This window comes from Misgurnus anguillicaudatus, chromosome 22 (genome assembly GCF_027580225.2).
Source record: "Misgurnus anguillicaudatus chromosome 22, ASM2758022v2, whole genome shotgun sequence".
Lineage (NCBI taxonomy): Eukaryota > Metazoa > Chordata > Actinopteri > Cypriniformes > Cobitidae > Misgurnus > Misgurnus anguillicaudatus.
The window spans coordinates 38,804,018-38,816,141 of record NC_073358.2 but is presented as its reverse complement, the minus strand read 5'-3'; the positions used below and the strand labels follow the sequence as shown (position 1 = coordinate 38,816,141).

The 12,124-nt window shown below is 41.0% G+C and overlaps 1 protein-coding gene across 1 annotated transcript; it reads left to right on the top strand.

Annotated features, from left to right (window-relative positions):
- Positions 1–644: 644 nt before the first annotated feature.
- Positions 645–11,448, top strand: nexmifa (neurite extension and migration factor a). Its single transcript, XM_055198897.2, has 4 exons — positions 645–1,136; positions 4,435–4,556; positions 4,908–8,499; positions 8,854–11,448. Exons 2-4 carry the CDS (start codon positions 4,484–4,486, stop codon positions 8,969–8,971), a joined length of 3,783 nt encoding a protein of 1,260 aa, XP_055054872.2. The 5' UTR covers positions 645–1,136; positions 4,435–4,483; the 3' UTR covers positions 8,972–11,448.
- Positions 11,449–12,124: the final 676 nt, after the last annotated feature.

The window sequence follows — 12,124 nt, the reverse complement described above, 5'->3', positions numbered from 1 at the left end:
CTAGCTGACATAATTTCTTACAGTGTAATTAGCACGTGTCAAACAGTTCAAGAAAAAATTTAAATAAAAGACATATTTTTGTGTGGGAATTAATTTTATAGTGCCTTATACAACATTCTGGTGTAAATTGTTTCACAGCTATATTTGTTGTTTTGCAAGTATATTCGTTTTTTTATGTATGCATGTCTACAGCTCTCATGAAGAGTATTGATATTAAGATTTATAATCGTGTATAAGGTAGACATTTTTTAATCAACTTTGTTATTGTTGCCAATTCTATCAAACTTACTAGAAACGACAAAAAATATTAATTAAATTTCAAAGGTATTTATATAGCGCTTTTTTACAATGTTGCATTGTTTCAAAGCTGCTTTACATGGAAAAAAGAAAACACGAAAATGATTAAATATACAGATTGGGAAACATTCCATATTCTAAATACATTCTAAAACTTTTTTCAATTTTCCAAGCATAAATTTATCTTACTGTTTATTATTTATTTACTCATTATAACTGCGTGTGTGGTAGCTGTTTATCTATGCGAAATAAACAATCTGCAGTGATAGCCGGCTAACGCTTGAAGCCTTCTAAATCTCAGTGCGCATGCGTGTGCCTCTGCACCTGTTCGGCAGTGCGGCGCGCTCCCGACTACGAAGCGCGCCGCCGTGCAAAATATGGGGGCGCGCTCTTTATGGCAGGTCTCGAAAGAGGGGGAGCAGCAGCGCACGAGCGCGCCGTCGTTGTCAGGGACGGGGTACAGCTGGGAAAAACACATACACACGCACGCACACCCCCGTCTCTCTCACACACGCGCATAAGGCAAACGCGACTTTAACAGAGGCAAGACGTTACTAATGCTGGCATCGCGGAGCGAGAGAGCGTGAGCATGCGGAGCAGGGACTGCAGTAGACCTTTGTTTGTTTCCTGGAAACCCTGGAGCGCGAGGGAATAAAATGGAGTGGTAGGGGCTCCGAGGCGCGAGAGGCGCGTCCACCTGCTGCTCGCCCGGGAGAGAGGAAACATGACGAACCCGCTACATTGAAGGGAGTTAAAAACATATGACAACATAACACACGCCTGACGATCAAACGGACTCTTAGAAGCGGGCGGGACGCGCGGCCCTGGTGGAACGGGAGGTGAGTATGTGGGCTGCGCGTGTTTGTGTGCGTGATGCGGTGAGTGGGCCACTATGACGCGAGTCAAACGCTGCAATGGGGAGAAATGGAGGAGCAAGTGTCAGCTGTCATCATGCGTCCACATTACACAGGTGTGTGAATGAGGGGGAATACGCAGAGATTGGTAAATGGCTGACTGTCCTGCGAAAGCTATAAGTAAAAAGCTATAAGACAGAAAGCATCGGTGCCGAATACGTGAGGCAAACCACACTGACAAACACTCTCTCTCTCTCTCTCTCTCTCTCCCTCTCTCTCTCTCACACACACACACACACACACATAGACCATCCCCCCAAGCCAAGGCCATAGCTACATACGCACTCATGCTCACATAAAATAACACAAACGGTCATGTGGGTATATATTCTGTATGTAGTATTTTACGCATGAGCATTTTCCTCGCGTTTTGCTTTCGATTGGTGCGCGCGGCTCAGCCTCTGCGACCGATGCGGCATTTGGCGATGGGAGATGCAGAATAGAAGAGAGCGTATAATAGCGTACCAGGCCTTCAATAATTAAGGGTGGACTCGAACCTGTTACAATACATCTCTCTGAATAATGTAAAATTTCTCTGTTATCTGAGATATTGACAGCGCGCTTATATTTCAGGCATTAACTGTGATGATTCTTTATTGATATTCGTGAGTATGAAGGATCTGTCGGTGACCGGACACCTGTCCTGTGAAGATGTTATGGAAGTTTTTTGATGCCATCAACATACACAGCAGCACACCTATGACTTTGTCAGTTTAGGAACATAGCTAGTTCCCTCATGTATGTGTTCAGTCACCAAAATCAATAACATAATCAATCAGTCAATGAAAGAATCGATCATTTGAGTGGACGGATAAGTCTGTTTGTTTCCACAGAGGCCAGAGTTTCAGACAGTGTATAAAAACCTTTGAGTTAAGCAGTCAGTCAGCAGTTTTTCTTTTGCATGATGATGGGTAAGGGAATGATATTTTGGTGGCTTGTTTGACTGATTGACTGGGGACAGATTGCAGCAGATTTATTGATCTCGGAAAAGATCAAACAAGCACACCAACATGGATTTAGTCTCTGTCTCTCTCTCGCTCGCTCGCTCTCTCTCCCTCTACTCTAATTCCATTGTCTGTCTCCTGGGTGGATGTTGAAGCTGAATAAATATTAATTTCGTTTTTAATAAAAGCAGTTTGCAGACAGTGCCACTGCCCTGTTCTCCATCTCTCTGTCTGCAAACTGCCTTAACACTGGCAGAATGAGCTCAGCTAGGCTGTTCTTTGATCAGCTATGGGGTTTCTCACTGATACCAGAAAAGGCAAATTTTTGGTCATTATATAGCCATTTGCACAGTTGGACAACAGTAAATCGAGTAAAACAGTAAAAGAGAGAGAAGCCTGCACTGTAAAAAAATTCTGTAGAAATTACAATGTTATTGCAGCTGGGTTTCCGGTAATTTACCGTAGATTTAAACTTATGTTATTTACTGGCAAGAGTTTGTTCAAAGTTGAATACATTTTAAATATTAACAAGTCTTTGTCTTTACAGAATAAAACTATACAGTGACAGCCTCATGCAAAGCATTTTGCGAACCAGAAATCATCATCAACCGTTTTCTGTTTTTTTGCTTCAGATTTTGTTTCCCAGAATGTTTTGCGTGATGCTGTTTTTTTGGTTTTACACTGTAAAGACAAAGACTTGTAAAAGTTAAATGTTCATTTAGCTTTGAACAAAATGTTGCCAGTAAACAACATAAATTTAAATCTACAGTAAGTTAGCGGCAACCCAGCTGCAATTTATACAGATTTTTTTTACAGTGTGGAATTATAACATCCTTCTCTGAACTTTTTCGTAAACTGAGATTATTCATAAAAGGTATGTTTGTTAATATGTATTTATATTAGTGCTGCCTCACGATTAGTCGCAACTAATCATTTGCAGAATAAAAGTTTTTGTTTACATATGTGGGTGTACTGTGTATAATAATCATGTAACACACACACACGCACACATAAATATATATATAATTTTGAAACATTTGCATGTGTATATATATGTTTATATATATTTATATTATATATAAATATTAATATGTATTATATAAATACATATTTTTCTTAAAATTATACATGTATGTGTGTGTATATTTATATATACATAATTATTATACATAGTACACACAAATATATTATGTAAACAAAAACTTTTATTCTGCAAACAATTAGTCGCGACTAATTGTGACTGGGGCAGCACTAATTTATATAAACATTTTAAAGTAATCCACCATAAAGTAATAAAAAATAAAGTATATTAAGACAACATGCTTGCAGAAACAGCTTTGAGAAATATGGTAATAAACCCGTCATAAAACAGATTTACAGGTCCAGTCAGCTCAATTTACGCAAAACTTTTGTAATGAAAACTTTTTGCTCATTAAATTTGTGTTCATATTACAAATTAGTTGTGCTTGTAGAACTGGGGCCAGGAAACAGAATGCCCACTCCACACTTTCAATGCTCCTGTGTAATTCATAGATCTTCATTAGGTCAGTTCTGCATTCCTATGTAAATTTACCCTGTGGGAACACTTCAAAATGTGTGGTAGAGATCAGCATTTTTCCCATAGCATTTCCAATGCCATCATATTTATTTATTTATATTACTAAGAAGCTGCATGTATTTTTATGTTTACTTATGTGGCAGGCTATTCTGACACACACAAACACACACACACAGGCCTGGGGTGAGAGAGAGAGAGAGAGAGAGAGAGAAAGAGAGGGAGAAGAGGGCACTATTTATTTTCTCTTTCTGTGCTGATACAGAGCTCTTTCATTTCTTTCACATTCTCAAGAGTTGCACTTCACAGTGAAGGGCGATCAGAGGACAGAATGATGTAAAACAATACAACTCACTGTAATACTGAAGAGAATGAGTGAAAGAGGGACACACACCGGGGAAGTGCTTGAAAGAAAAATAGATTTGTAAATCTTTTACTCAGATTTGATAGCATAATGAAAGAGGGAATTCTTGTTGATCTGTGGATATTTTATAAAGTTCTGTATTTTTTACTTTAAGCTGTTTTACTGTTTTTTTAAGTACCCAAACATCAACAATCCATTAACTTTGTAGAGCCAACTTCTGATAAACTTTTAAAACCAACATTTTGACAGTTCTTTTGTTATATATGTTGTTAAAACTCCCATAATGCATTGTTGATTAAACCTTAAGATGACATACCTTTCTCTATAATTTCTTACTTATGTGTACATTTGTTTCTACAGGCTGGTCAGTGGTAATTATGTTATTGAGAGAGAGATTCAGTTCAGTCTGATGGATGTTCTACAGGAGTCCCGATTCTCAGGGGCAGATCACAACCCCTGCCCAGGAGATCCTAGTGAAAATGGTACAGAGTTCCTATGCACGATGCACAATAATTAAATGCTTGCTTACTCATTTAGCTGACACTTTTATCCACAGCGACTTACAATTGCTATATATATATATGTCAGAGGTCCCACGCCTCTGGAGCAACTAGGGGTTAAGTGTCTTGCTCAGGGACACAATGGTGTGTCACAGTGGATTCGAACCTGGGTCTCTTACACCAAAGGCGTGAGTCTTATCCACTGCGCCATCACCACCCCAAATGCTGTATACAAATTTGATTTATGCAGGTCAAGTTTCTAAATGCAAGTAGTAATAATTATGAAAAGTGTTTCTGAACTTTATATATATTTTCTCTCTTTTTATCCTGCAGAACCACATGACCCATTGGTGGATGTGTCACATGATTTAAGGCGCTGTGATGACATCGAACCTGCTGTGCTGTCCCTTCCCTCCCTTTGTGCCCAGAGTCAGACAGCTGATGGGCCACTTAGCCCAGCTGACCTACATGATGGGTCTGTCTCCAACACCACCTCTTTGTCCTCTCTCTCTTCATTTTCCTCTCTTTCCTCCCTGTCATCTATCTCTTCTGTGCCCTGTTCCAAACCTGTGACGCCCTGGGCTGTTTCACAGACCTGTGACAGGTCATCCCTCTCTAACATGGACTCGAGGGTTGGAGACTGCCTTAGCTGTCTGATCCCCAAAAACTCTTCAGAACCGGAATCCTGTGAGTCCGTGCTCAGCTTTGCCAGCATCAACTTGCAATGCCTTGGCCCCACCCCCAGCACAGGTCGCTATGGTGATCAGGTTCTGTCTGACCAGCTACTCAGTGGCCCCGCCCATCCAGCTGGAACCAGTGATGGTGCTGAGGAAGGGAGGTCGATGCAGGAGAGTGAATCAGATGATGATCCTGCATCCAGGAGTATATACGAAGGTCTTGGAGAGGAAGCACAGGACTGGAGCTGTCTAGAGACTCTCATCAGTGAGAGCCGTATGGAGCTGTTGGACTTATGCTCCCGCAGTGAACTTGCAGTCAATCTGTTCTGTGAGGAAGATGTGGAGAATTACATGTTTCAGGAGGAGGAGGCAGCACTCAGTACTGATGTCTGCTCACTTAAGATACGCTATGAGTCCTATCAGGATGGAGTGCAGGAGAGGAGTGAGTCTGCCCTGCAGGATGAATCTCAGCTAGGTTTCTTTCCCAGCTTACCTTGTAGTAAAAAGGAGCTAAAAGAGAAACCAAACCAATCATCTGAGATTAAGGCCGATGATCATGTGACCCCCAATATTAGCCCGGACAGTAACATTTTTTTTGATCTCAGTAACTCACCAGAAGATTCTGGTGAATTTAGTGATGATAGCTCTTGCACGGGCTCCCCTGACCATGGACTCTCCCTGCGTAATGGCCGTCTGTCCAGAGAAAACTCGAGCTCGTCCAGCCAACTAAGCTACCGCCTCCGAGCTAAGAGGAAGGTGGCCTATCGAGAAGACTACCTGTATGATGTAGACTCTATAGAAAGTGAAAGAAATGCAGAGAAACGTGAGAAACAGCCCACTGGCCTTAAGAAGGAGCGTGATGATGACTGGTGTCCAAAGAAGAAGCGGCGATCTAATCGGAGGGAGCCTCCTGTCATTATAAAATACATCATCATCAACCGTTTTAAAGGCCAGAGGCACATGAGAGTAAAGCTGGGACGGGTTGACCCATCACCTGCTGCGGTCTGTTTGAGTCCAAATGCACTGCTGCACTATGAAAGACTCGCACCATTAAAAGCCTACTGGCAGAAAAGAGAGAAGGAACAAGAAGAACAGAATAGATTGACAGCTACAGAAAGAACCAAACGTCTCAATGGTTGCAAAAGACTAAGCAGTACGCTCAAACGAAAGCACAGGATGGCCAGAGTCAGAATCCAGCAGATCCATGCAGTAGAGAATTCTCTCACCTGCCAAACTATAGTTGTCTCCACCAACAATCAGCCAGGGGAGACTGAATCACTGATAAGCACAGAGGAACCAAAAGAGGACATGGCCTTCGTTAAACACACTGCCAGGGCAAAAAGCAGAACACAGGAGAGAGAGGAGAGAAGAAAGGCAGGCAAAACAGGGAAGATAAAAAAATTTAAAAGTGAAGCAAGGCTTAAGTTGAAAATACTAGAGACTGAGCAAGAAGCTGAGACACAGGAAGACCCTGAAGCCTCTGAGACTGAGCAGTGCATCACATGTTTACCAGAAAATCTTACTGACTCTTTAGAAAGTAATGTTATCTCAAACAAGACCTCCAGTAGTGTCCCTGAAAAATGCACTTTGACCCCAACTGCTCAGGGGACTGCTGGAAATGCAGAGCTCCTCCCAGGGGGATACCTACAGACTCTTTTGGAAGCCTCTGAGTCATCCAGCAGTGGCAACCTCCCATATTTCCATTCAGAAATGCAGAATGCCAGAGTGCAGCCTGTTCAGAGCTGTGTCCTCTCTCCCCCATCTGAATCTGAGCTAAATCACTCGCCTTCACCTGTGCACCACGGGCAACACCCCACACACTATGCTGAGCCCAACCTTACTGAACCAAACCAATCCATTTCATGGCCATCTCAGCCATCTTCTGAACAGCTGCCATTCTCACCTGACATCCCAACCCAGTCTCCTGTGATGCCATCAGGCTTCCCCACACCGTTGCCTGTGTTAGCAGGAGATGGCACACCTGTGGCAGGATATGGTCAGGTGTCTCTGTCAGGGTGCAGGGTGTCATATGAGGAGTCCCAACCTGAAGGTGATTATGGAATGAGTCCACCTGGGTCTCGGAGTGACAGTGGTGTGGGGCGACTAGTTAGCTTTAACTCCTTAGGGTCACTTTCTGCCACTTCTAGCAATTACAGCTCACTCAGCCTGAGAGAAGGAGAGAGAGAGAGAGAAGAAGAGATTGCTGAGATAAATGATGGGTTTCTGCCACACTGCAGCCCGCGACTTATCCTACAGCAAAGTCTTGAGGAGGTCGCTCCCCTTCGAGAGTCCACAGACCTCCTGGATATCTCCAACTTTACCCCTGACAAATTCCGCCATTCATCACTATCTGAGATGTCCCCACCAGACACGCCTAACTCTTCTCCTCAGCTTCTGGGGAACTGTGCGAAACTTGGTGAGTTCTCAGAGTCAGGAGATGCAAACGTACAGTGGAATTGTGGAGTTGTCCCGCAGCTTGATCAAGATGGCGCAGGAAACACGCACCTCCTTCAGATACACTCTTTTAACACAGAGGAGGAAGAAGTGGGGCTTAGAGATCACAAAAACTCGACAAAAAAGGGTGGAAAAAATGGACAAGGTGCTAAAAAGACCAAAACTTCTAAAATTGCGAAAGGAGATAAAGTGAAGCTCCCACGTCAGGGCTCTCGGTCTGTACGAAAGATTAAAGCCTTGCTCGAAGGAAAAGCGGCCAAAAGTGGGGGAGGGTCAGGGAGTGGTGCTTCATCCCCCACCCCATCACTTGGGATGACTGGAGCTCAAGGGGAGTGGCCTAACACTGGAGGACTGTCAAATGATGACCAACGAGAGTTTCAGGAACCTTCAAACATCCTGTCCAATATAGTGTCCGGCATGGCCGAAGTACAGCGCTTTATGAGGGCCTCCGTGGAACCACTTTGGGGGCCCTGCCTATCACCAGGTCAGCATGCCCTCCAGAGCCAGACACTGAAGATTCTGGGTAGTGCCGCTGACCTTAAAAAGCGTGGTGGTGCCTCAGGGGGAGGTAAAGGAAAGAAAGGAGCTGGTCGTGGTGCTAAAACACTGCCTAAACTTCTCCCACCAGGCTTCTTTCCTCCCCTTGGATTGGACTGCCTCCCACTTCCACACCGCCCAGCCCACAAAAAAATGTATCGTCATAAAAGCAGCGCTAAGTTTGCCCGTGAGGAACTCTTAGCAGGCAAAAGGGACATAAAAGGAGTAGCACTGACCGCTTTGGTAGAGAAACGGAGGTAATATTTTCTGTCTGCCCTTCGTTCCCTCCCCTTGCTCCCTGCCAGATCCTCCTAAAATCCTTTCCACATTTCAGAGCTGCATGGCACCGACTTTACCCACAATCCTTTGCCTGCCCTACTGGAAGGCAGGCACATCCTGCATGTCAGCCCTGCTAAACTACCTACTAGACTGACTGAAGTCTCACTGTCATGGCTGCACCCTACTCACCATTGCTGCTTTGTTGCATTGTTAACTGACAAGTTTTCAGTTGTTTCTGTTTGTATTTTGTTTGAAGAAAGAATGTCTGTGGTTTTTCTTTAATGTGGTGTTATCTAAATATCTATTTTTTGTCTTTTTGTTTTCCGTTGCAGCTATAACACTCTATGTGTTAAATCAGTGTCACAACACCAAGCCCAGCGTCCTGCTCTGTCTCTCAGAAAATGGTTGCCTTCTGTTCAGGGGTCAAAAGTCATGTGTAGTATATTTTGATAAGAAATATTTTCCCCTTGTTATTGTGCCAAACTGTCAGAACTTTGGGCTTTGACGTATTGAAAGAAAAGAATTCTTGAGCAAGATGCTCTTGTTTTCTGAAACTTGCCAGTCTTAAATGAGATTTTTTCCTCATCGTTCTTTGTTTTTAAGTTGTGAATGGGGGTTCATTCATCTGTGCTCCAGTGAATATCCTCCTGCCAGTATCAGAATGCTGTTGTACACAAACATATGCACTATTTACAAAACAAGATTATATCAGACATGTTTAAATTAATGTGCCAAACTATGAACATTTAAGTGTACAGACATTTTTATCTACGTAAATATTTGCTGTTTTATAACGTGGCAGTGATCGGGGACCGTGTGTGTGCCTGGGATGGGGTGGGGGGTTGTTAATCTGAGATTTAATTTTGTCGCATCACATTTGTATAAACAGCCAGCAGTGAGGAGTCATCTTAAAAGTCAAAAGAAAAAGTTGTTTAATTTCTGTATTTTACGCTCCTGACTAGGCATTAGAGGCATGACGTGAGAGATGCATGATGAGAAATAATGGCAGAGGAAAGTTTGTTCGATTTTCCGTCTTGGATGGTAAAAGATTGCTGTATGTGTATAAGAAAGTAACAAAGGAGTCATTCCCGCAAATTTAATGCATTCTAACGTTTACATCCCAAAACTTCTAGTTTAGCTCTTTGTAGATCTCCCGTGTACTTCTGCTATCATGAAGTTTACTCCATTAAAACCAGTTAAGAACAGGACCAAATATTTTTTCTGTTCATTATTTGTAATTTGTTGCTAGTGATGTGCATGCATTTAAACATGATATGAATTTGTGCTGTGAATGCTGATCCCCGAATTTATTTCTACTTTCATTTCTGATTTCATAGTTTTCTCTTGTTAAAATGTTATTTGTTGTGTATAAAAGAGGGAAAGATGACAACCCCCATATTCCGTTTACTTCATTATTGCAGAATCTAGTCCCAAAATTCCTTTTTTTATATATTATGCCAGAAGAAAGAACGTTTCTTTTGCTCTTTTGGTGACTGACAGAAACACTTTTGAGTTCTTTGACATCACATGTTATTGAAACTTGAAGGTTTCACCAAGCTTAGCTGGTGCAAATACTTTACACATTGCTGTTAATTAATTTGCATTACATTACTGTGAAAAACATTTCTATGAAAATGTTGGGGGAAACAGGTGCAGATGAGAAGTGACACTCCGCAGCTGGTGGTGTGATTCAGAAAGTCTTAATTTTAAGGGGAACTAATTACAGTTTCCCAGCCAAATCAGCCTCACCAAGAAAAATAATGTAAAAATCATTTATATAATCAATTTAATATCATCCAAGTGATTTTTCTCCCTATGCTGAGCGAATGAAGATGTAAAACAGTTGGTTCAGGTCCGTTGGCTCAGGGAACCCAACTGCATTTACATCTGTCATTCCCACAGCTGCCCATCTTTACAGTAAGCTCTCAGTGCTGCCCCCTGCTGTACTGTTATTAAATGGCACTGCTGTTGTTGAACCTGCCGTAAGGGTCTATTAAAATCTGCAGGGCATCTGTGATGTCAGTGCAGTAAGTTGTTGTTCACATTTTGAGAGCAGAGCTAAATGAAGGTGTTTATATTCAAAAAGTTATTTCCCTGTAAGTGCATAATGTAAAATTAAAACAGGCATATCAAAAACTTAATTGTGCCCTATTTATGAATGTATTATATTGTCGAGTTGGAAGTATTTTTTTCATGATTTATTTGACACACTACATTACTTGTAACTCCTTTTGCCTTTTTCTCATCATCAAGGAAAAAATAAACTGTTTCTACTACCTGGTCAGTCTTCGCCAGGTGGATTCTCGATGACTCTTGATGTAAGAAAAAATGATGACCTGTATATTTTTCATTGTGCCAATTTGTAACATATTTTCTAAGTGTATATTTTTCTTAGAAAGTGATGTGAGGTCGTTCTTACTGTGGCTTCTGTTTTTCCCTTTTCAGCAAGTGAAAAGGTTGCTAATTGCCATGATGTTTTCTTTCTTTTTCTTTCTCTCTCTCTCTTATTTGTTTTTTGTTTGTTTGTTCGTTTGTTTTAAACCAAAAATTTTAAAAATTCTAAAAAAAAAATGAAATACATAAAAAACTATTGTAAAGGAGAGAGAAAGAGAGCAAGCTGTGACTTTGTTGAGAGTTTTTTTGTAATTGGACCAATCTTGTTGTAAGAGTGTCGTGCTCTAGTACAAATATATATTAATTTAAAGAAAAAAGAAACAATGAAAACAGACAGTGGAACAATTACACTAATTTGTGATCTCATTGCTGTTTTATAGATTTTCATGTAAATTATTCTAGTATTTTGTTTTTGTTGTATCTGTCACAAAAGTTGAAATATTTGTGATCAAGCCTGTATGGTGACAAATGTAATATTGGTAACTTGCTGAGTTTTGTAATCATGTTTATGGAATAAATATTAATTAAAAGAGCTTTTGATCACTTGTTTCAGTACGGTCTCATTTACCGTATGATTTGTCATTTATAATTTGCAAAATTATTTTATTTTATTATTATACCATTGCTATTTCACCTTTCTGTTGCTCTAGAACAACATGGGATCAGATTCCAAAAATATCTGAATACAAATACAAAATACAAAAAGTTTTAAGGAGCATTTTTCTTTCAATCAAATCAAAAATACATCTAAAATATAAAACTATAACATCTTTTCAAAACCAAACCTACATTTTTCTGACTGCATTCTCATCTATAAACAAATACAATTATTGTTTAATGGTAAACAACTGATGTATGTTTGACTCCCTATACTAAAATAGGAAGTTTAAAATAAAAGAACTGACTCTCATATTCATTTACACATGTGGGCCGTCCCATATGTGTAAACGTTCTTCTGATTGGTCGAAGCACCCATGACCCATGCAGTCCTCTGCCAGAATATGAGTTCCCCTCTCAAAGTACAGCTGTTCAAATTTGCCTAAATTATATACATTTTTACCAACCCCTACTTGAATTAAACTTGGCATGTCATGAAGTTTACGCAGCGTTATTTGGTGCGTCCTCTGCTGCGTCCGTTGGTCTTGTGAAAACGTGAAGATAAGTTATGGCCACGCGGCAATACTATGAGACCACAAGATCATGTGGTCA

What these genes read in the sequence shown, in the direction of transcription:
- nexmifa (XM_055198897.2), top strand. Translation starts at nt 4,484, where the DNA reads ATGGATGTTCTACAGGAGTCCCGATTCTCAGGGGCAGATCACAACCCC. An exon ending in AGGAGATCCTAGTGAAAATG is followed by an intron (nt 4,557 to 4,907) that starts GTACAGAGTTCC and finishes TTTATCCTGCAG; the next exon opens with AACCACATGACCCATTGGTG. An exon ending in GCTTTGGTAGAGAAACGGAG is followed by an intron (nt 8,500 to 8,853) that starts GTAATATTTTCT and finishes TTTCCGTTGCAG; the next exon opens with CTATAACACTCTATGTGTTA.